The sequence below is a fragment of the Delphinapterus leucas genome, chromosome 9 (assembly GCF_059928025.1).
Source record: "Delphinapterus leucas isolate spDelLeu-1000000601 "Yukka" chromosome 9, BTC_Dleu_Yukka2, whole genome shotgun sequence".
Classification (NCBI taxonomy): Eukaryota; Metazoa; Chordata; class Mammalia; order Artiodactyla; family Monodontidae; genus Delphinapterus; species Delphinapterus leucas.
Window position 1 is genome coordinate 54,087,878 of NC_143137.1, and position 22,108 is coordinate 54,109,985.

At 38.9% G+C, this 22,108-nt stretch overlaps 1 protein-coding gene across 1 annotated transcript; it reads left to right on the forward strand.

The window, feature by feature from the left end:
• The first annotated feature begins 66 nt into the window (after positions 1–66).
• CLDN12 (claudin 12) lies at positions 67–19,096 on the forward strand. The gene is made up of 3 exons (XM_022585306.3): positions 67–8,340; positions 10,016–10,102; positions 15,574–19,096. The coding sequence occupies exon 3, from the start codon at positions 15,607–15,609 to the stop codon at positions 16,339–16,341; it is 735 nt and encodes a 244-aa protein (XP_022441014.1). The 5' UTR covers positions 67–8,340; positions 10,016–10,102; positions 15,574–15,606; the 3' UTR covers positions 16,342–19,096.
• Positions 19,097–22,108: the final 3,012 nt, after the last annotated feature.

Here is a 22,108-nt window from a genome sequence, read left to right on the forward strand (position 1 = left end):
AAAGGATTCCTTATGAGCAACTAGGTTTTGTTTGTTTGTCTTTAAGTCTGTCATGTACCTGGTTCTACTAAATATATAATAGTTCTCTTTTTTGGAAAACCTCAAACCCTAAATTTGAACATATTCAGTGATAATAAAGACCATTGATAATCAGTAGATAGATCTTTGTGATTTCAGCTTTTGGAAATTTCTCTTTCTTAAGTATAAGAGTATTTTTTTTTTTTTTTTTGCGGTATGCGGGCCTCTCACTGTTGTGGCCTCTCCCGTTGTGTGCTCCAGACGCGCAGGCTCAGCGGCCATGGCTCACGGGCCCAGCCGCTCCGCGGCATGTGGGATCCTCCCGGACCTGGGTACGAACCCGTGTCCCCTGCATCGGGCTTCCCTGGTGGCGCAGTGGTTGAGAGTCCGCCTGCGGATGCAGGGGACACGGGTTCGTACCCAGGTCCGGGAGGATCCCACATGCCGCGGAGCGGCTGGGCCCGTGAGCCATGGCCGGGAGAGGCCACAACAGTAAGAGGCCCACGTACTGACAAAAAAAAAAAAAAAGTATTTTTTTCTTGCTTTGGACACACTGATGTATATCTCATTTTATTGTGTCCTAGTCGTTTCACTGTCTACTTTCATATTTTAGTAAGGAGAATAAATAGGAAGTACAATATTAAACAGTATTATCCATCATCAGTATATTCTCAGGAGATTATAATTTCTAAATTTCTGCCTGACTTTCAAAAATACTTACATATTATACATTTTCTCTTAATGCATTTTATTATAAAATATACATGTTAATTGTAAAATAAAATAAAATTTAAACAGTGCAAAAGCATATAAAGTAAAAAAGAAAAGTTCCCATCTTTCTGCATCAGGCTCTCCAGTTCTCAGAGAAAACCACATGTTCTTGCAGAATTTTTTAATGCATATATCTTTTTGCCTAAATGAGTTCATTATATAAGACTTTCCAAGGTTTTTTGTTTTTTACAAAATAGTAGCAAGTTAATGAGCTTCTAAAAATTATTCTTCAGTGCTACTTTTAAACTATTAGGAATTGTTTTGGAATTTAAGGCTAAGTGAAGCCTTAACATGTGGCTGTAAGTATTAAATAAAAATGGCACTATCATTCTACTTAAATTTCTTCTGATGTGACAATGTGAGTAACTTCTTACAATTGTTATTTCACTTTTATTTGTTCTGTTTTCTATTCCCCACTCCCACCTCCCATCCCAGTCCCCAGATCACTGGCTTTTCTTGTGTTTCTTTTCATTGCACGGCTATTTATTGAGTGTCTCCCCTGTGCCAGGCACTGTGCGGGGCGCTGCATGTCCAGTGTTAAGGAGAATAGACAGGACCTGCTGCCCTCATGGATCTCACGTTCAACATCAGAAGCTGCAGGGGATTAGAGCACTTTACAGCAAAGGAGTAAGAGTGAGGAAAGCGTTTCGAATTTGAACATCTTTACTGATCATAGTGACCATGTTTCATATTGGGTACGTTTTACATTTATAACTTGAGTGTCATTTTTCTCTTTTTCACTTCTATTGTTTCCTAAGTATGAACAAGTAGCAGTGTGATGACAGTTTGATCAGGTGAATTTCTGAAGTTCTGACACCATAATCTTATTTTTTGCTGTGGCAAAGGATAGTAGATGTGTGTTGAGGACTAAGAGGAATTGTAGCTTATTTGTTGTGTCTTTATTGCCCAGGTTACTTACCGCTCCACGACTAGCTGAAACATTTTATGTAACTCACTAAAATGTTCCATTATTTGTATTTTCTTCTTACCAAAAGTGTACTCTATGTACGTTTTTCTGATGGTTGATTTTTATTCTAAATGAAAGAAGAAAATCTGAATTCCTTTTTTATAAAATAAAAAATAAATTTTAAACACTTAAAGATTTATTTTGAAATAAATATTTTAACTGCCATTTATTTTGTCCTTAATACTTTTTTGTTAAAAAGTATTGTTATAATACTGAATCCTTAATTGGATCCTTAATTGTTATAGTACTGAATGGCCAGGGTATCAATACACTGTGTTTAACAAATTTTTACCAAGTCCCAGTCATTCTTGCAGAGCTTGCTATTTCAGAGTCATTTACCATCATAAATTACAAATTTATGCTACCAGACACTGTCAAGTATCCAACTGTGAGGTTGGATCTGTGCTCTGAAGATTTCACCTAAGAAAAAAAAAATTTCAGAAACCTATTGTTCTTTTTGTAATATATATCCATATTATTTATCATAGCGAAATGACCTTTTTGTAAAATAAATGTTTTCTTTTAAGTGGTAAACATGTATTATATAATCAAGGGGGAAAATTTACTTTCATAATGGGCAAAATTAGGTCAAGGGTATTTTATTTCAGGATTTATCCAGTTAGTTTTCCTGTAAAGTTATGTTTTTTTTTAGCTCAGTGTTCATTTGCTTTGTGAGGATAGAGGTCAGAGAAAGTTAATGAAAGCTACAGATTTGTTTTTCTTGCTAAAAATGTACACAAAGACATGGAGTATTTTCCAAGTAGTTTCACAGGGTTTTTGCAAAGTTCAGATAAAATATTCAGTTAACAAAGTTAAGTTCCATCAAGAAATTTGTAATACCATTAAGGTACATTAAAAATAATGTTTCAGGGCTTCCCTGGTGGCGCAGTGGTTGAGAGTCTGCCTGCCTATGCAGGGGACACGGGTTCGTGCCCTGGTCCAGGAAGATCCCACATGCCGCGGAGCCGCTGGGCCCGTGAGCCATGGCCGCTGAGCCTGCGCGCCCGGAGCCTTGTGCTCCGCAACGGGAGAGGCCACAACAGTGAGAGGCCCGCGTACCGCAAAAAAAAAAAAAAAATAATGTTTCAAAGCAACAGCATAGAAATATACTTACAAGTTATAGCTTAAAAAACAAAATGAAAATGAGGAATAATATAAATTGGTAAACTTTATACAAAAGACAATTTAAAAATATGGCAACATTTTTTTTGAAGTCCAAATTATTAAGTTGGATGGTAGGTACATGAGTGTTTTGGGTTTATTTTAACCTTTTTGTGATCTAAAATATTTTATAATTACAAAAAAGTATTTGCCTTACAAAAGTTTATATACCTTGGGAATTAAGAGGTAAACATAGTTGATAAATATTGGCAGACAACATGCTACAATCTTTACTGCAGAGTTTAATAATGAAAAATATCTATTTTTTTTTCTTAAAGAGATATTTCAGGGAAGCGTTCTATTTATTTTCTGTTTTGTGATTGGAGGTAGCAAGTACAGGGAAAGTATCAGTGGACTCTTTTTAGCTTTTTAGTGAGTGTCACAAGCCAGCTGAAGGAAAAGCAAAATCAAATAGGTAATAGAAATAGAATAGAAAAGGAGAAAGAAAAGTATGTATGTTGGAAAGTTGGAGTATTTCCTTGTGGATAACTTAGGAGTAAAAGATGGGCTCATTGTCTCAGTTGGATGAGAAGCCAGCGGCAATTTCAACTACCTTTTCCGACTATAACCACTAATTTTAGGGTGTCCTAATTTAAAAAAAATTTTTCTGTTTCTCATTGTAAGACAGTTGCTTAATTAATAGTTGTTGGGTATTTGGAAGACTTCAAAGGAAGTAATCTCCTTTGTGTATATTATTAATGTGTTCATAATAGAAATGAAATCTTTTGGGGTACCCAGATACCAAGCTATGTGAAGCATAGGTGTTATCTGAATCATGTCCTTTCCTTTGAAATACTTGGAATTTGAAGAACAGCTTATGCAATTTATATTACAACTAATTCTGGAGCAAATATAGCAAGGCAGTTTTTTCCTATTTATTTTGTAAACTCTGAGTGCATTGAAAATTGAAAGCAAAGGACAAGAGCTTCCTTTGTTCATGGCATATATTTCAGTATATTTTTCTGAAATTGTCAGTATCTTCTGACCAGTGCCTTCATTTTCTGATTTGTTGTCAAACATTGTTATTGGTATTATTTCTATATAAAAGGCTTTAGAAAGGCCATGGTGTAATATTCTTATATTAAGAAAAAGGATATGATTATAAAGCTAAAACATACCTTCAGCTTTATTTGTTTATGGTTTGCTACAAATTGAGGGAGATTGAAAATATCTTAAATCAAGAGCAGACATTGAGTAAAAGCTTATGGCTTTGGATGGATTTGAAGCATGATTAAATGATAGAGTAAATAAAAGCCTCTGGTCAACCAAACCCTAATGGAGGGAAATAAGAGTACTGCATAATAATTGAGCCTCAGCTTCAAAAACAAATCTTTCTGTGAACTGGTACTACTCCCAGGGTCAAGAGAAATAGTAAGAACAATACTGAGCACACATGGCCTTTCCTATAAAAATATGAACCAGAAAACTCACAGACTTAAAAGAACCATTAATGTCATAATCCCAAATTTGCAACATGCTCATCAAATGTTTAACATACAGGTTTCTCTTTAAAAATGGGGTATATGGGCTTCCCATAAAGCAGAAACTAACACACCATTGTAAAGCAATTATACTCCAATAAAGATGTTAAAAAAAAATCCATACAAAAAATAGTGGTGGTGGGAGGAGGGGTAATAGGCATGGTAAAAGACAAACGATTTAAAACACCTGCAAGCAATTCCAGGAAAAAGCCTTCAGTTATTGTACTTTAAGCCAATTCTGTTGTACAGTCCCGTCCCCTTCCGGCTCCCTCCCCTCTTCACTAGTAACTTTATTAAAGGTCAGGAACAAGTGCTGTAGTCCTAGCTATGTTACAGTAGACGACACATTCCTAACAGTTTTTTTTTCAAGCAAGGGGGAGCTCATTCTGTGTGCTGCTGCAGCACGAGGAACCGAAAACAAGAAACAGGTGCTCTTGCTCGCTCGCCTAACAGTTTTTAAAGTGACATCTCACTGCTTGATTTATCCAGAACCTTCTTCCCTTATTTCCTGTATTAGTTTGCTAAGGCTGCCATAACAAAGTACCACAAACTGAGGACTTAAACAGCAGAAATCTTCTGTCTCTTCCAGTTCTAGAAGCTGGAAGTTGGAGATAAAGGTGCCAACAGGGTTAATTCCTTCAGAGAGCTGTGGAGAGAGAATCTTCCATGCCATTCACCTAGCATGTAGTGATTAGCCGGCAATCTTTGGCATTCCTTGGCCTATAGAAGCATTACCCCAATTTCTGCCTTCATCTTTGCATGGCATTCTGTGTGAGGTTGTCTTCAGATTTCCCCTCTTCCTAAGGAAACCAGTCATATTGGATTAAGGCTAATACTAAGGACCTCTTTTTAACTTGATTACCTCTGTAAAGACCCTATCTCCAAATAACGTTATATCCTGATGTATGCTGAGGGAGTTAAGACCTCAGTAGATGAATTTTTGAGGGACACATTCAACCCACAAGGCTTCCCTTCTTTTCTTTCTACACTTCCCAACTAATAGTAAAAATTTACTTCCCAACTATACTTGCCAACTTCCCAATTATAATGTTATCTATTATTTTATTTGACAGTCTCGTCTAAAAACAAGTTTATGGGTTTTTTCATTAATCTAAGTTTGCTGAATTTCAGTCATGGAGTTGGAGAAATACTATGGTGAAATATGACTAACATGGAAAAGGAACAGTGTGTGCAAGTTAATTTACAATTTGAGGTTGAACTGTGTAGTTTACTATGTAGTTTAGTGAAGATACAAATATTGAGAGCAGCGGGGAGGTAGGTAGGATTTGAGTGAGCAAAGAGGATAGTATGAGGTCATTTCAAGTTCAGGAATAGCTTCAATGAGCAGTTAGATTTAAGTAAGATCTTAGAGGCAGAAATCCAAAAATAGGAAACTGTCCTGAGTCTGGAGAATTCTGAATAGTGACAGCCATCTTTTAGGAAGATCTACCACTTAACCACTTCTTGACTTTGGGCAAATTATTTAACCTTTCTGCATCTCAATTTCTTTGTCATTAATATGAGGTTATGGTAATTAAATTAGAGAGTCCATGAAAAAGTGCTTGGTATATATTCAGTGTTATCTATTATTTTTTTAATTGATAATATATGTAAGGAAACTGTTAAAATATCTTTATGTGAAGAAGTGAAAGCAGCTGGTGGACAGTGAATTAATCAGATAAACTAGAAGAAAGGTAGAAATGTTGATGTTTCCATATCCAAGGAAGAAAAGTTTAGGGAAAAAAGGTGGTCTGAATTGTGTAATGTGGACCTGAAGCCGGTGGAAGAGAATTAGGACCAAAAAGAAGCCTTTGAATTCAAGCAGAAAGAGGTTATTAGTGACTGTAGTAGGCAGAATAATAGTCCCCTAAAGATGTCCTCCTTCTCCTCTCTGGAATCTGAAAATGCTCTGTTACAGAATTAAGGTTGCAAGTCAGATGACCATAAAATAGAAAAATTACCCTGGGTAGTCCAGATGGGTCAATTTTAATCACAAGGTTCTTAAAAGCTGCAAGAGGGAGGCAGAAGAATGTAGGGTGAAATGATTTAGATGTTGAAAGACTCAACCAGTATTGCTGGGTTTGAAGATGGAAGGGGGCCACAAGCTAAGGAATGAAGGTGTCCTCAGGAACTGGAGAAGTAGAAGGAAAAGGAGATTTCCCTGGAGCTTCCAGAAAAAAACACAGCTCTTGCTTCCAGAAAAAAACACAGCTGATACTTTGATTCTAGCCCAGGGAGACCCCGTCAGATTTCTGACCTCCAGAACTGTAAAATAATAAATTTGTGGTGTTTTATAAGCCACTGAGTTTGTGGTAACTTGTTGAAGCAGCAATAGGAAACTAATAGAATAAATGAGAATCTTCGTAGAATTTTGGTGATGAACGGTATATTGCAGTGAACTTGGAAGCCAGGATTGTTAATTGCTCAAAGTCTTACCTAAAGTACTTCTGAGAATGATATTCCAACATTCTAGTCCCACTAGGGCATGTAAGTATTTCACTTCATCTTTTCCATACCAAAGGCAGGCTAAACATAGACCTGAACTTGATCAATAAGTCTAAAAATAGGGTTGTCTTCCCTTCCTTTTATAGCTTTAAAAAAACATATTATCAACTACATATACATCTCAGCTAAAGTCTGCTAACAAGGTAGTCATCAGTGACTGGGAAATAAATTATAAAATGATTTTGTACACAGTTATTTGATTCAATTCAGTTTTATAGATTAGAGAACTGAAGTTCAGAGCAAAGAATCCTGTGTCATATCGTCATCATCCATCTGCTATTGCCAGAGCTGGCTTGGAGCCCAGAGCCTTTTTGTACCCAGAGATCCTTTTCACCCAATGCTGTCCCTCTTTCTCATTGTTACATCTCTAGGTCTGCCTTTGGGATCGGATTGCTTCTGGCCTTAAATCACCTTACATCCTCTGAAGCAGTATGGAAGATGAGAAAGTGGTAGCAGTGCAGATAGTAGCCTTTTTCATTACTAACACATAGTCCCGTTACTAGAGCAACACAAAAATGTCAAATGGAAATAGCAAATATGTAAAGTCCTTATTGTGTGTTAGACACGTATACTGTCTATGTATAGTAACTCATTTAATCCTCACCATAGTTTCTGATATAAATACATTATTATTACAGATGAGACCCTGAGCTACAAAGAGGTTATTTAACTTGCCCAAGGTCATACAGCGGCAGAGTGGGATAGGGATGGATGCCATCTTTTACTTTCATTTAAAACTATGATGCTTTCTCTCAAACTTTTTATTTTGAAAATGTTCAAAGGTACAGAGAATTTGAATAGTACAATGAACACCCGTATACTTACTCTCTCTAGATTTAACGATTATCAATATTTACCACATTTACTTTATCTCCATTTATGTGTATGTGTGATCATGACACTTCAGCATCTGCCCAGGGCAAGGCCACCTCCAAATATGCCTCAATGGCATATTGATTGTTTTGAGTTAAAGTTACTTGAGAAACAGCAGGTGGAAAAAAAAATGATATAAAAACAAAAAAACGCTGACCCTCCCTCCCCCTTTCCCACTGAAAGTGGTAAATAAATCATTTAGTGGGAAATATTTACTTGGGGACCCAACTCAAAACTATTTTTAGTTTTGTTTCCTTTAACTGTTTTTTAGACCTGTAACAAATCTGGTCGGAACTGAAGGTGCTAGAGGAATGGTGGAGGTGGGAAGCGGAGCAGAGGGCGGGAGGTGGTCCCAGGATATTGCCTGGGACTGCCGGCCCAGTGGATTTTGGGAATTGTAGTCTCCCAGTCATCCAGGACATGCTGGTTTAGGGAGCCTGACTACGAGTCCCAGAAGCCTCCGGTGTGGCTCACTGGGAACGCACTTCCTGGGACGCGGAGAGGTAGACGCTCTAAGAGCTTCCTCAGTGTGGGCGAGTAAAATGCTCTGGATGTGAGAAACAGGTAGGTCTGGTCAAGAATGTTCCAATTTCTGGGTCTTTTGCATAAGTAGCTGAGGATTTTGTGTAAGGTTGCTTAAACGACGGGAGTCATTTAGCCTTGAAAAATGCTGACCACATTTGCGGACGTGAACACTGAGTGAGGAGGTGTTTGGTAGAGCTCTAAAAAATTATTTTGGACCCAGGAGTATGAAAATGGCTAGGGGTCTGGTCGGGGCAGCCAGGGGCTTGCGGCTTGCCTGGCCGGGTGTGCGGTGTGGAGCTGCAGGTTGCTATTTTTGAATCAGCAGCTCATGCTGGTTGTGTAATGATGACCTGCTCACTGTTCAACCCACTCAGTGTTGCAGAGATGGGTTTTTCTGAGAGCGTTCATAGTCACTGTTGCGGTCTCTTTCCATTGGTTCTAACCTGGAAAGCTCTTTTTTTCTGCTCGCTCTGGTGCTCCTGAGGACACAGCTCAAAGGGAGTGAGAGGAGGGTGTGGGGGAGGGGAGGCTTCTCTGGAAGCTTGATTTGCTTTCCTCTGAAGCCCACGTTCTGTGTTACAGGCTTTGCAAGAGGCTAGTCATGACATTAGAAAGCCAGACTTGGTGACCCCACTTAAAAATGATTGCTCAGAGATCCTGTTGTGTGTTTTCTATTGTAAAAATGATTTCACTTAACTTTGGATTGAGCAGTTGTGCTTGAAACCAACCCAGACATACATCTGGAAAAGAGAAGAACAAAAACAAAAGCAAAAAAACCACCTGATTGAAATCACTTCTGTGCAGACTGTTGGGAACATCATTCTACTTAATGATCGTAGTAGGGCTAGTGATACAGCCTTAACCCAGGAAGTTTTCAGGTGTTTACAAGTTTTCCTTCTCATCCTCCTATTTGAGGTAAATAGTATTTGAAGATGAAGTTGTTGATGCTGAAGAAAGATATATGGAAACGTTTAAATGGCGGCTTGAACTATTGGTGGAGCTATAAACTCAAAAAAACATTCTAGATGCAAATCGTAGTAGGCACAGTGCGAATCAGCTTGGACTAGTTTTGTTGTCAGTATCCTTTTTAAAGGTATTAAAGAAACATCATGGGGGCTTCCCTGGTGGCGCAGTGGTTGAGAGTCTGCCTGCCGATGCAGGGGACACGAGTTCGTGGCCCGGTCCGGGAAGATCCCACATGCCGCGGAGCAGCTGGGCCCGTGAGCCATGGCCGCTGAGCCTGCGCGTCCGGAGCCTGTGCTCCGCAACGGGAGAGGCCACAACAGTGAGAGGCCCACGTACCGCAAAAAAAAAAAAAAAAAAAATCATGAATGTCTTTTATGCCAAGACAACTAATCACACAGTGTTTCATTGGCCCTCCATTCTTTCACTATAGTCATGAAAGGATCTAAAAAATTCATTAAATATTGATCATCTATTTCCAGGACAGTAAAGTGACTTTTATCCTTATTTTTCCTATCTTCTCGAATCACAAAATGAGGGTTAATTTTTTCTTCTGTATCTCACATATAGATATTGTGTGAATTTAAGAATAAACTGCCTTTTTTTTTTTAACTCATTGACCACCTTTTTTGGTTTAAGATTTCATTGATTTCAGATGATTGCTAATTATTTCTCCTAATGCTCTGTGAATTCAAATTGAGTTTTTAAACTAGTACCATTTTAATCTGAAGTACTTTTCCTGTTTCTTTAGGTCCAGATCATCTGTGCTGTGTGTTCAGATGTGCATATATTTCTTCTAAGTTGATTAAAGTTTTAGAACTATCAAGTACCTCAAAGAGTAAGTACATTCCTTGATTATATCTCTTCCTTTTGCTACCATATATCAGATGACACTTTTTTCTCTTGTTTAACAAAATAAAGTTATAGGACAGACCTCCATTGCAAGTGCTATGTTGATGATCTACAGTTTCTAAGAAAACCCAAATTACAGAAGAATTACGGTAGAAGGGACTGCTAGTGTTACTACCAAGGATTAATGTAGCTGCTATCACAGATGTATTCTTACCTAGCTATTCCTTAGAATTGTTCCTGAAACAATACAATAATGGATCTGGGGCTTCCCTGGTGGCGCAGTGGTTGAGAGTCCACCTGCCGATGCAGGGGACACGGGTTCGTGCCCCGGTCCGGGAAGATCCCACATGCCGCAGAGCAGCTGGGCCCGTGAGCCATGGCTGCTGAGCCTGCGCGTCCGGAGCCTGTGCGCCGCAACGGGAGAGGCCACAACAGTGAGAGGCCCGCGTACCAAAAAAAAAAATAATAATAATAGTGGATCTGGTAATTCTTTAAGCTCTTAGCCACTATTCCTGCTCCAAACTTCTTTGAACTCTATTCCAAACCACAGGAAAGATATTCTTTTGAAAATATTTTTATTTGAAATATCTTTGATAACCTTTAATTGTGTACAAAAATTTATCCGTCTACTTCTCTGCAAGTCATTGTGGAACAGTTAGATGACAGATGTGAAGTGGGTGTTTTGAACAGAGTTCTTGTCTGATTTGGTCAGTAACTACTCTCAAAGAGAATGTTCTCATAAACCTACCAATAATCATTACAGACTTAAATTCCTGACCCTATTCTGCTTTACAAAGGGCTTTACTATTTATGATCTCACAGCTACCTTGGGGGACATTTGAGAAATTTAAGATGCAGAGGACATAGGTGACTTTCCCAGTTTGCACATAGTAGTTTATGACTGGCATATGAGCCTTGGGGTTGCCTGGGTTACAATACCAAGCTGTCCCCCAGATGGAAACAGCAAGCTGACACATCTGTATATACAACCCAGCTCAAGACTGTCAGCCAGCTAGTGTTCATGGGTGCTCCTCAGATTGTTAAACTGTGTTCTTAGCCTTGCACATTTGCTGCAGTCGCTAATAAGGGGTTTTCATATGGCAAAAAGATGTTTTTTTCCTCATTGGGAGAAATATTTTAAAGAGGAAATAAAAATATAATAAATTGTTTAACTTTGATAAGCAAACATTAATTTGATATATGAACCAGTCTTAGTGGCAAGGGGCGAATCCCGTATGTAGCATACCTGTTAAGTTGAAAACATGAGAATCAACAGAGCCATAATTGATCGAATCTCTAACCACTGTGGAAGTTAACCAGTGTTGCCAAACTTAGATATGTGTTTCTACAAGCATAGACTGTTTATAAATACCTGGTAATGGCCTCATCTTTCTTGGGAAGTTTCTGGGGGAAGAAAATGAACTTTATTTTTAAAAATGAGAGGCTTTGGCCAATAAAGAATGGAAAGCAGGGGCACATTCTAGAAGCAGTTTGAAGGCTTCAACACACAGAGTATGAATGAATGAAATGAGTGGAACTGATCCTAGAGCAAATTTTTAACTTTCTGTGTCCTGACCATACTCACATGGACCTTCCATTTGTTTGTTTGTTCATTCATTCAACAAATAATTGAGTGCCTTCTATGTGCCAGTGTTGGACCCAGTGAAAAAAACAGAAGGCTCTCTGTCCTCCTGAAATTTACAGTCTGGTGAGGAAGATAAACACTGAACAGGGAATATAAGCATAATCACTGCTACCAAAGAAAAAGTACGAAGGCGTAACTAGGGGCAGGCGGAAGGTGAAGGGTGGGGGAAGAGACGGGAAATTTAGGGTCAGACTCCCTGGAAACCAGAAAGATGAGTACGAGTTAGCTAAGCAAAGAATAGGATGGGATTAAGAAAGTTCTAGGAGGAAAAACAGCATGAGAAAAAGCCCTTAGCCAAATTGAAAAACAAAATTTGAGAAGTTAAAGGAAAAGCAGTATGGCTGCATAGACTGTAATATGTAAGGTGGGAGAATGACACAATAAGGAGATTGAGAATCTGGCAGGAACCAAATGGTGGGATTTAAAACTTTGGAAACTATGGGAAAGATTTAAAACTTTATTCTGAGGAAGCTATTCAATAGGAAGCTATTGAATGGTAAGAAATGTAGTGAAATGATCAGATTTGCATTTGAGAAAATTATACCAGATTCGAAATTAATTGGTATAGCTCTAAGAGTCAGCATTATCTTTCAGTTTTAAATCACTAAACATATTCCTTTTCCCAACTATCCCTATAAAATTGTTACTTCATCCCTCTAGTGAGATATACTACTTACCATCAAATCATACATATGTGGAGTTAAGAGCAGGGTATAAAAAGTACAGCAGCCAAAGAAAGTTACAAAGAGCAAGGACATTAATTCCAGCACTGAGACTGAAATTTAGTTAAATAGAGGTTAATAGTATTTCCCTTCTGAGAAATGCCATGGTATACTTGCTGGCTCTCTAAAATAGGACTGTTGGGCTTCCCTGGAGGCACAGTGGTTGAGTCCGCCTGTTGATGCAGGGGACACAGGTTTGTGCCCCGGTCTGGGAAGATCCCACATGCCGCGGAGCAGCTAGGCCCGTGAGCTGTGGCCGCTGAGCCTGCGCGTCTGGAGCCTGTGCTCCGTAACGGGAGAGGCCACAACAGTGAGAGGCCCGCATACCGCAAAAAAAAATAAATAAATAAAATAAGATAAAATAGGACTGTTTGTTAGTCTCTGGGATCTGAGCTAAGAATACTTCAGCAGACACAAGTTCAGGGGACTGATATAACACTTGTACTGATTTGATGCAGGATAAATTTGAACATACTTGATACTGAAATAGATATTGACTATTGACCCACCTCTGTTTATTAGTGTCATTTGATAGTCTGTAGGCTAAGAACTACAGAAATTATTTATCAATAACAAAGTCATTCATACTGATATTGTTTCTCATTTCATTTGTGTTGTAGGAATTAGGGGTACAGGGCAGCTTGATTGAAGAAATCTCAGTTACATTGATTCTCCAAGTATTTGTCTGAAAGCAGGAAGGAATTGTGATTGGGTTAGGACTTTGCATGGGTTATGTGAAGGAGTTCTGAAGCTTTGAAAGAAACTGGGGGAACCTTTTTCCTTACGTCTTCACAACATTGATTAAATCTTCATTCTTTCATTGCTCAGTTTTTCTCTAACACTGAATGATACATTTTTATGAACAGGTATTGGGTCACTTTGCTTAATACCTAACAATAATCACTTGATATGTAATAATCAGACATCTCTTTCATTATCAGCATTTTGAGTTCTTATAAAACAGCATATTTTTTCCCTCAGTCTGACTGTTAACACACTGGGGCAAGGTCCAGATCTTAATGGCCTTAGTGTCCCTCTAGGGCCTAACAGAGTGTTTTGCATGTGCTAGATACTCAGTAAATACCTGTTGAATGAATGATTGCTTAGTAATGGCTACTTCCTTGTCCAGTTCTATGTCATTAATAGCCTACCTTTGTGAGTTGCTGTGGCCTTGGGCCGGGGCCCAGTATTTATTTATTCACATATTCCTAAAATGACTCTTGTGCCAGGCACTGTGCAGGTTACTTACAGTATACTGGGGGGACAGGCGAATGAGCAGAAACCAACAGGAAGCTGGATTCTAGAGACTGACAACAGTAGTGGCCTTTTGCAGGGTAAACATCCTCAAACTTGCACCAGAGTTTCCATTGTTGGACTAAGATGGTCGGTTGGTTGCTAAAATTAAGCATTTAAAATTTGCAGGAAAAAAATAAATTAGGACCATAATTCCTCTGTTTGAAGTATTTTCATCCTTAACATTTTCTTAAACAATTACTACTTTTGGTAATATTGACAGAAGACAACATGATAAACAAGTAGTAAACTAAGAACAGAGAAACTTAGAACTAGTTATGCTTAACTTGAGGACTTTAAAAAATGGTCACTTGTGCTTAAACTCTGATTTTTATATTGTACACTTATATATATGTGTGTGTGTATAGGTATGTACACATACGTTTATGTTTTCTGCTAGTAAAATTATTCCTAGTTCATGTGATTGTGTTAAATATATAGTAAATTAAAATAGTCTGTTCTGTTGTCTCATAGGAGGCATGATGGAAGGCAGAGAAAATACATTTGAGTGGTGTTTGGAGAGTGAGTTTCAAACTCTTGAATAAATAAAGCTGAATAATATACTGGTTTTTATAATTTGTCATATACAGAAAAAGAACACAGCCTTTTAATTTGAGATGAAAGGCCTGGCTACTTTTTTTCTTTTTCCTTATAATAGCATTAATAGAGATAGGTTGTCATTACTTCAGAAATCTCTGTATTCATTTTATATGAGCAGTAATAGTAGACTAACCAATCATAGTATATTAGTATAATAACCAATAACCAATAGTTTAATAACCTGAAATGCATGCCCATCATCTCGAACCAGTCAGGAAGTAGATGAGTAGAATAATTTCAGGGACCTTTGTTCTCTCTTTTTCGTTTGAGTAACTCATTGGAGAGGAGTCTATTTATGTTTTGTGATTTTCTGGCATGCCTGGTATATAGGAATGAGATGTTTGCTTTTTTTTTATTTAACGTTTGTTCAACAGATGTTCTTTGAACTGCTCCAGGATGCCAGGCACTGAGCTGATCACTGAGTGCTAAGAAGTAGTTAACGCTTGCATCACACTTATAAGGCGCCAGATGTAACTTTAAGCATTTGACATTATACTAACTCATTGAATACTTAGAAAACCCTGTGAGGTAGGCACAGTTACTTTTCCCATTTTACAGTTGAGGAAAATGAGGCACACAGAAGTATTGTTGTTGACCCAAGGTGACTTTGGTCACTTGGCTAGTAAGTGAGTAATTGCGGATTGGAACCCAAGCAGTCTGGCTCAGAGTCTGCCCTCAACCACTCTGCTGCCCTGTAGTGCTTCTTTCCCTATGCCTTTGTCTTTTATGCTGGTCCCATTTTACATTTGCATGAGCATTTGAAGCCGAATTTGTGTTGTTTGTAGTTGACGGTTGATGAGTGCTTTGACCCTATATATTTGAGTGTCTGACACATCAAAGTGTTTGATATGTGGTTGTCGAATGAGTGATTTTGGACAACTGAGAGAATTCCTGATGTGATGTTAAGAGAATCTGAAATTATTTTGGTTGTTCCTCTGATTCACTGTGTAGAAAAATACTCATGTGTGAAGACTTTAGTTGCTATATGACCCAGGCAGTAGTAAGCGATCGTGTGTGTGTGCAGCTGTGCTCTGAGGTCACATGCATGTGTGCTTATATACATTCATATTGTACATGGAGAGGAGACAAGGGACAGAATTTCCCTGTTTGCATTGATGTCATTGGTTGTGTTTCCAGTCAGCACCATGCTCTCCTATTGTCCCCTCATGATTTGTCCTCTTGTGTGTCACCCCCTAGTCTGACTGGCAGTACTGCACAAGCCTGCCTGCCATGGGCTGTCGGGATGTCCATGCAGCCACGGTCCTCTCCTTCCTGTGTGGAATCGCTTCGGTAGCAGGCCTCTTTGCGGGGACTCTGCTTCCCAACTGGAGAAAATTACGACTGATCACGTTCAACAGAAATGAGAAGAACCTGACTGTTTACACAGGCCTGTGGGTGAAATGTGCCCGGTACGACGGGGGCAATGACTGCCTGATGTACGACACTACTTGGTACTCATCAGTTGACCAGCTGGACCTGCGGGTCCTCCAGTTTGCCCTGCCCCTCAGCATCCTGATTGCAATGGGGGCCCTGCTGCTCTGCCTGATTGGAATGTGTAACACCGCCTTCAGGTCCTCGGTGCCCAACATCAAACTGGCCAAGTGTCTGGTCAATAGTGCCGGCTGCCATCTGGTGGCCGGGCTGCTGTTTTTCCTGGCAGGTACTGTGAGCCTCTCCCCATCCATCTGGGTCATCTTTTATAACATCCATCTGAACAGGAAGTTCGAGCCAGTCTTTATGTTTGACTATGCAGTGTATGTCACTATTGCTAGTGCTGGGGGCTTGTTTACGACTTCCCTTCTACTGTTTATTTGGTACTGTGCATGCAAATCTTTGCCTTCTCCTTTCTGGCAACCGCTGTACTCCCATCCTCCCAGTATGCATACATATTCACAGCCCTATTCAGCACGCTCCCGCCTCTCTGCCATAGAAATTGACATTCCAGTAGTTTCACACAGCACCTAGTGGGGAAATAGTTGCTAAAGAAAACTTGTAGCCTCACATTTCCCTTGTGCAAGGAGCTATTTTGGACCTATATACATTTTCCTTTGATCACAGTCAGTGAAGCCAAATTAGTATGTCTTAGTAGGATGAAGTGCTGCTAGTTTTTATGAAAAGTACAATATTTAAATGTGAATCATTCCTTTTATCTTCTTATGCTAGAAGGATTTTTAACCTCCAGGTTGATATCTGATCAGTTATTTCGGTGGAAAGGACCTGTGTCTCAATTGAGGTGATTTAGAGCAACATAGTAAAAAATGATTGCTAAGAGAAGCTCTTATAAGCGATCCTTATGAGTATTTCAGAATGTGTTTTGTCCTTTTGCTATAATACCTTAAATTGGGAAAAAAGGGCAATTTCAAAATAAAAATTTTTTTTCAGGTAAGGGTAATATTTTAACAGTAGCCAGTCTACCAGCTTAGGCTGTAACTTTTCTTACTTCTTTCTCGGGGCAAAATGTATTGAATAGAGTTCGGTATTTTGAAGATGACTTTCTTTTGTGAGTTCTTATCTTCTACCTCATGCCTGTGTTTAAAAATAAAATGTATTTTAAGTGATGTCAGAGAGAATAAACCTAACATTTAAAATATCTATTAGTATGGATAACATTTAACATAATTTTAAAAGTTAATAGTTCTATAAGTTGTATTATTAAAGTGTGCCATGCGATGGATTGGTGCTTCCTCTGAGGCAGAAAAACTTTTCCCCAGATATCATCCACCAAGTGGTACTCATGCCCACGTATAATCTCTTAGTGACTAAGAGAAAGAAATAAAGAGGCCCGAGTGGTTAGTTCTCCTTTAGACAGTGGTAGGGGACAAGCATCTGTTCTTCAGTGACAACATCAGAGATTCATTCTGGTGACTGCCTTTTGGGTGATGGGTGAAGTGAGGCATGACTTCACCATGACTGCATTCACCCTTGATTCAGTTCCTGCCCCCATCACTGATTATTTTCTTGAGGATATATCTTTGCCCAACACTTTACTAGGTGCTATAGAGGATACATGCAAAGAATGAGATCTGGTCCCATCTACTAAGAAATTTTAATTTAATAGAGAAGATCAAACTGTTATCTGACAATTAGGGAACAGTCTGACTTCAGTGACAGCTGGTCTTCACTTCTCAATCATTGATCTAGGAATATATTTCACCCAGAGACATGGCTTTCTGGCAGACAGGCTTATTGTACAATACCAGCAATATTTAGAACCCAGAAATTCAGTTTGTTAGATCCTTTAGAGCACCTACATTAGCCTAGACACTGTAATAACATGATATCAGATTCATAAGAATGGATGGGCAAAAGTGGTAAAGATTAAATTGTTCCCTTTTCACCTCTGAAAGTATGACGATGTATTAAAGAGGGAGGAATATTTAAAATCTCTCTTCTAATGGGGTAACATTTAGAGGAAACCATGTTAACACCGAGATGAATGCTTAGAAATTCAGGGATATTGGGTGTTTACCCTTACGAATTTGAGCTGTTTATTTGATGTAATTTGCTACACATTAGTGCTATGTTCATGGGGATTTTGTTCTATTACCCATTACAAAATTCACAGACAGCTAGTTGCATGGCTAACAGATTATTGTGCCTCTTTTGCAAATCTGAGTATGCTTCTGGTACTTCTGTGGATGTAAATGGTACTTTTGTTTCTAATTACAAACACTAGTTTATGTATATAGCAAGTAAATACAGTTGTATAATTTTTAAATGCCATCAGTTGAAAGCACGCAAAAGTATGGTTTTCTTAGCTATAGCTTCTGATTTCCTTCAGTTCTTTTAATTCTTCTCAGATACAGCTGAGTCTTGATCATTCCAAGACAGCGGCAGGTAGAATTTTGAGATTAATATTAATTTCCCCCTTTGCTAATTAATTTCTGTCCCCTCTCTCACTGAAGTTGTCCAAAAGTGTCAAGAGTTCCACCATTCTTTGTATAAACAATGTTAAAAGCAGACTCAGCCATTAATATTCTAGACAGTTTTTAGTCCATGGGATCATGTATATAAAATGTTAAACTTTTCCTGTAAGAATCTTTCGGATTCTTTTCATAATCTGTAGCCTCTAATTAGTATTTATTATAGATTCACTTGGCAAAAGAAACAGTTGTTTCCCTTATTGTCGTTAATATTTCAGATTTGCTATCAGGAGCTATTCTTCAAAGCCATCAAAGGAAATCAAGTATTTATCATTCTTTTTAATAACTTTTGAGCATTCATCAGTCTATCATTGTGATGCGGGATGTCTTTTTTTGTTGTTACAAGTCTCTTAATGTTAAAGGCCTTTTACAGAAGTTTGGAAAACCTTAAACGTAGTATGATCCACCAGACCTGGTTTATCCAACCATGGGAGAAAACAAAACCCTGAGCTTACTTTACTTGTAAATAAATATACACTATAATAGATAATATGTTTGCTGTAAACTGCAATGTAAAACCTCGATAAAACTGCACTGTACTTGATGTTTATTAAAAGATGTATTTTTACAAGTTTCTGTTTCTATCCTCATTTCGTCAGTGCTTTAAGTTGAAATATTTCGAGAAATGTTTCTCAAATATGTGCAAATTGAAAAAGACCGCACCGCTTAAAGCCCTGTAGAATAGCAATTGGAACAGAATTGGAAAACTTGGCATTATTATCTCAGAAGCATCAGGACCCTTCATTTCTAAGAGTGGTCTTAGGAGTTTACTGGACTATTTCAATATTCCACAAAAAAAACACCAAATAAAGTCAAATGTGCCAGACTTGCCTCATCGATGGAGTGTTTCAGCGATCTGTGATCTTGGAGATTGGGATTTCTCAGATGGTTAAGTGGCAGACCTTTCCTTATTTCAGAACTTGAGGTTAACAGGAAAAGCAGTCCTAACAGGTAAGTCACCTCAGAATTTCTGGAGCCTGGAATGAGCTCTTAGTTTTCTGCCTCCTGGTGAGAGCATTCACAAGCACTCCTCCCTGAACCCAAGGCTCTCTGGTGGGACATTAGATGCCAGAGCCGTACGTTGCACTGGAAATCCAAAGCTGCTTCAAGCTGGCCATCCCCATAGCTGATTATACTAACGTACCACAGTCCGGAGCCTGCCCCTTGGTTGCACAGTCTCACTGAGGGTGGCTGAAATGCTAGAGAAACTCTTCATGCTAACCAAATTCACAAGAGACTGATTTACCAACCAGAAGTGAGAAATATAGATGCCTTGCAACCACTATCCAAGACCAGTGTTTTAAAAATACACCCTACACAGAGCTCCTTGGAGAAAGGACTGATTCTACTCCTGGGATAGGGAAAGTACAAGATTAGCCCAGCGTCTTCTGTAAAGAAAATGGTCAAAGAATGATGGGGATTTACCCAATTGCACAGAAGCCGGCTTAAAGAGGTTCCCACTGGCCAAATCTGGGACAATCTGAGCATCAAAATAAATAATAGTAATGGGTTATAATCCATTGAATAAAGCAAAAATCCATACATCCCTACTGATACAAATGGGAAGAAAGAAAAGTTGTTTCTTACAGTAAAATACCAAGTAATAAATATGGAAAAATAGATGGAGTTGAGAAAACATCAATAGAATTGAAACTAGTTGATGAAAGTTTGATGAGAAAGAGGATATTTACGTTTTCTCAAAATACTGCTCCACAAATTACTAATTTCGGAGGGAAAAGTAGTAACTTTGTTAGTGGATAAACTTGGCAGACACAGCCTTAACCAAGTGATTAAATTTATCACCAGTACAACAAACCAACACCATGCACCTTCTAATATGATGCAACAAGAAAGTCAGATCATTGCTTTTGTGGTGTTTCCATTAAAAATACATAGCTTGAGACTAATCTTGAGGAAACGTGCAGTTTGTCAGTTTCACTTTTACTTTTTGCCTCCTTCTCTACCTCTCCTGATCTCACACCTCTTCATTTTAATAGAAAAGCATGAAACCTTACAGTCTAAGTTGTCTCTAAAATATTTCCTACAGTAACTCTTTTAGGAGAGAATTTGAAGAGCTTGTGTCAGGTTTCTCTGGGAAAAAAAAGGAAAGGTCCTTGCAGAAGAGATGGAAATCAAAGTGACAGAACCACAGGACTCATGGGATCTTAATTAGCTGTGCCATTTCATTGCTTAGCAGTATCTGCAGTCCTGAAGTATACTGATAGGTTAGCCTAAGGGCTATCTCCCCTTCTTTCCCCTCCCCCACACTGGAGTAACCTTTCTAGGAGAAGGTCATTCTCCCTGTCCCGGGTGGGTGTCTCACCACCCTCCAGCCCAGGAAGGTTCTCTGTCAGTGACATAGCATGCCAGAGCCCTTTAAAACCTCACCGCAGGACTGTGGAACTCAGAGAGAAAAAGCACAACTATAGCCTGCCTAATAGTCATATCCAAATCTGCTATTAACAGGAAATTTGGGTTTGTTTGAATTCGTTTGGAAATATTCCAGCTTTCCAGACTGTTATGTGAAACAAATCCTTCAGCAAATTTTGACGAAGAAAATGAGACGGTGAATGAGGAGAGAAATTTTTTCTTATTTTGTATGAAAAACCCAGTATGACTGGGTCCTGTTAGCAGGAATGTAGTAATCATGATTTTGAGTGGTCCTTGTTCATTAAAATCCTCTATAGAAAAAAAATATAGATTCATGTCTCCAGGGTTTTGCTTTATAGAAAAAAGTTAACAGCTTCTCATTAAGAGAAAAGGCATTATTGATACTTCAACTGCTTTATATATAGTGGCCTCGCTCCAAGATTCACTCTTTAACAGTTTGAAAGGGTACTTCTAGTAAATAAATCCAGATAATTCATTTAAATTTAAAAATAATCTTTGCCTCTATCCGCATGTCCCTTTTCTTGTCCTCACTCTCAGGCTAATCCTGTGTTCTGGACAGTCCAGGTGGGGAGCTTAGCGCCAGGAGGTTTCTGCAGAGAGTGGGGACCCCGGGTCCTGGCAGTCCCCCTCTGGGGTGAGCAGGCGCCTAGGAAGCCTGTCTTTCCCTTTGCTAGCCACGTGAATGAGGGCTTTGGCTCATGTTCTGACCTGCTGACTTGCTCCTGGCTGCTTCTGCTTTAACAGCTCGAAGGTAGCAGTGGATGCTGGAGCCCGGTTGTACTGGCCGGTTGTGCACATCTCTTCCCAACTCCTCGCCCAATGACATCATGTTGGTAGTTTGAAATTGGCCATGGTGGAAGTATTGATGCCACAGAAATTGGCAAATGCTACAAGTTAGAGTTTGGGTTTTTTTTCCTTTTGTTTTTCTTTCCTCCCTCCCTCCCTCCCTGCCCTCCTCTCCTGGGAAACTGGGAATTATAGCAAGTGCTGAGAGCTGTAAAACCTTATCTGTGATGAAGGGACTCTCTGAAATAGACTTTTAATGGGTCTCTCTACCTCCAGTATTGCTCTATGTCCCTCCCCAACACCAACCCATCCTGTACACAGACAACAGAAGGAGCCTAATGAATACAAGTATGACCTAGCCTCTCCTCTACTTAAAATAATTCAGCAGTTACCTCTCAGAACAGAGTCTAAACTCTTGTTTTAAGTCTGAGTGGTAGGTCTTGTGCAGTAGAACAGATAAGAGTTCATCAAAGAATATAGAGCCAGGAAAAACTACCTGGCATAGCACAACCACACAAGTTATCTAGAAAGAGATTTTTTTCACTGTGTCCACAGCTGATGAGACTTTTAGCAATTATTGACACAATATCTCACAAGTCTAATGTGTAACAATGCAAATTCAAGAATAAATA

What these genes read in the sequence shown, in the direction of transcription:
- CLDN12 (XM_022585306.3), top strand. Translation starts at nt 15,607, where the DNA reads ATGGGCTGTCGGGATGTCCATGCAGCCACGGTCCTCTCCTTCCTGTGT.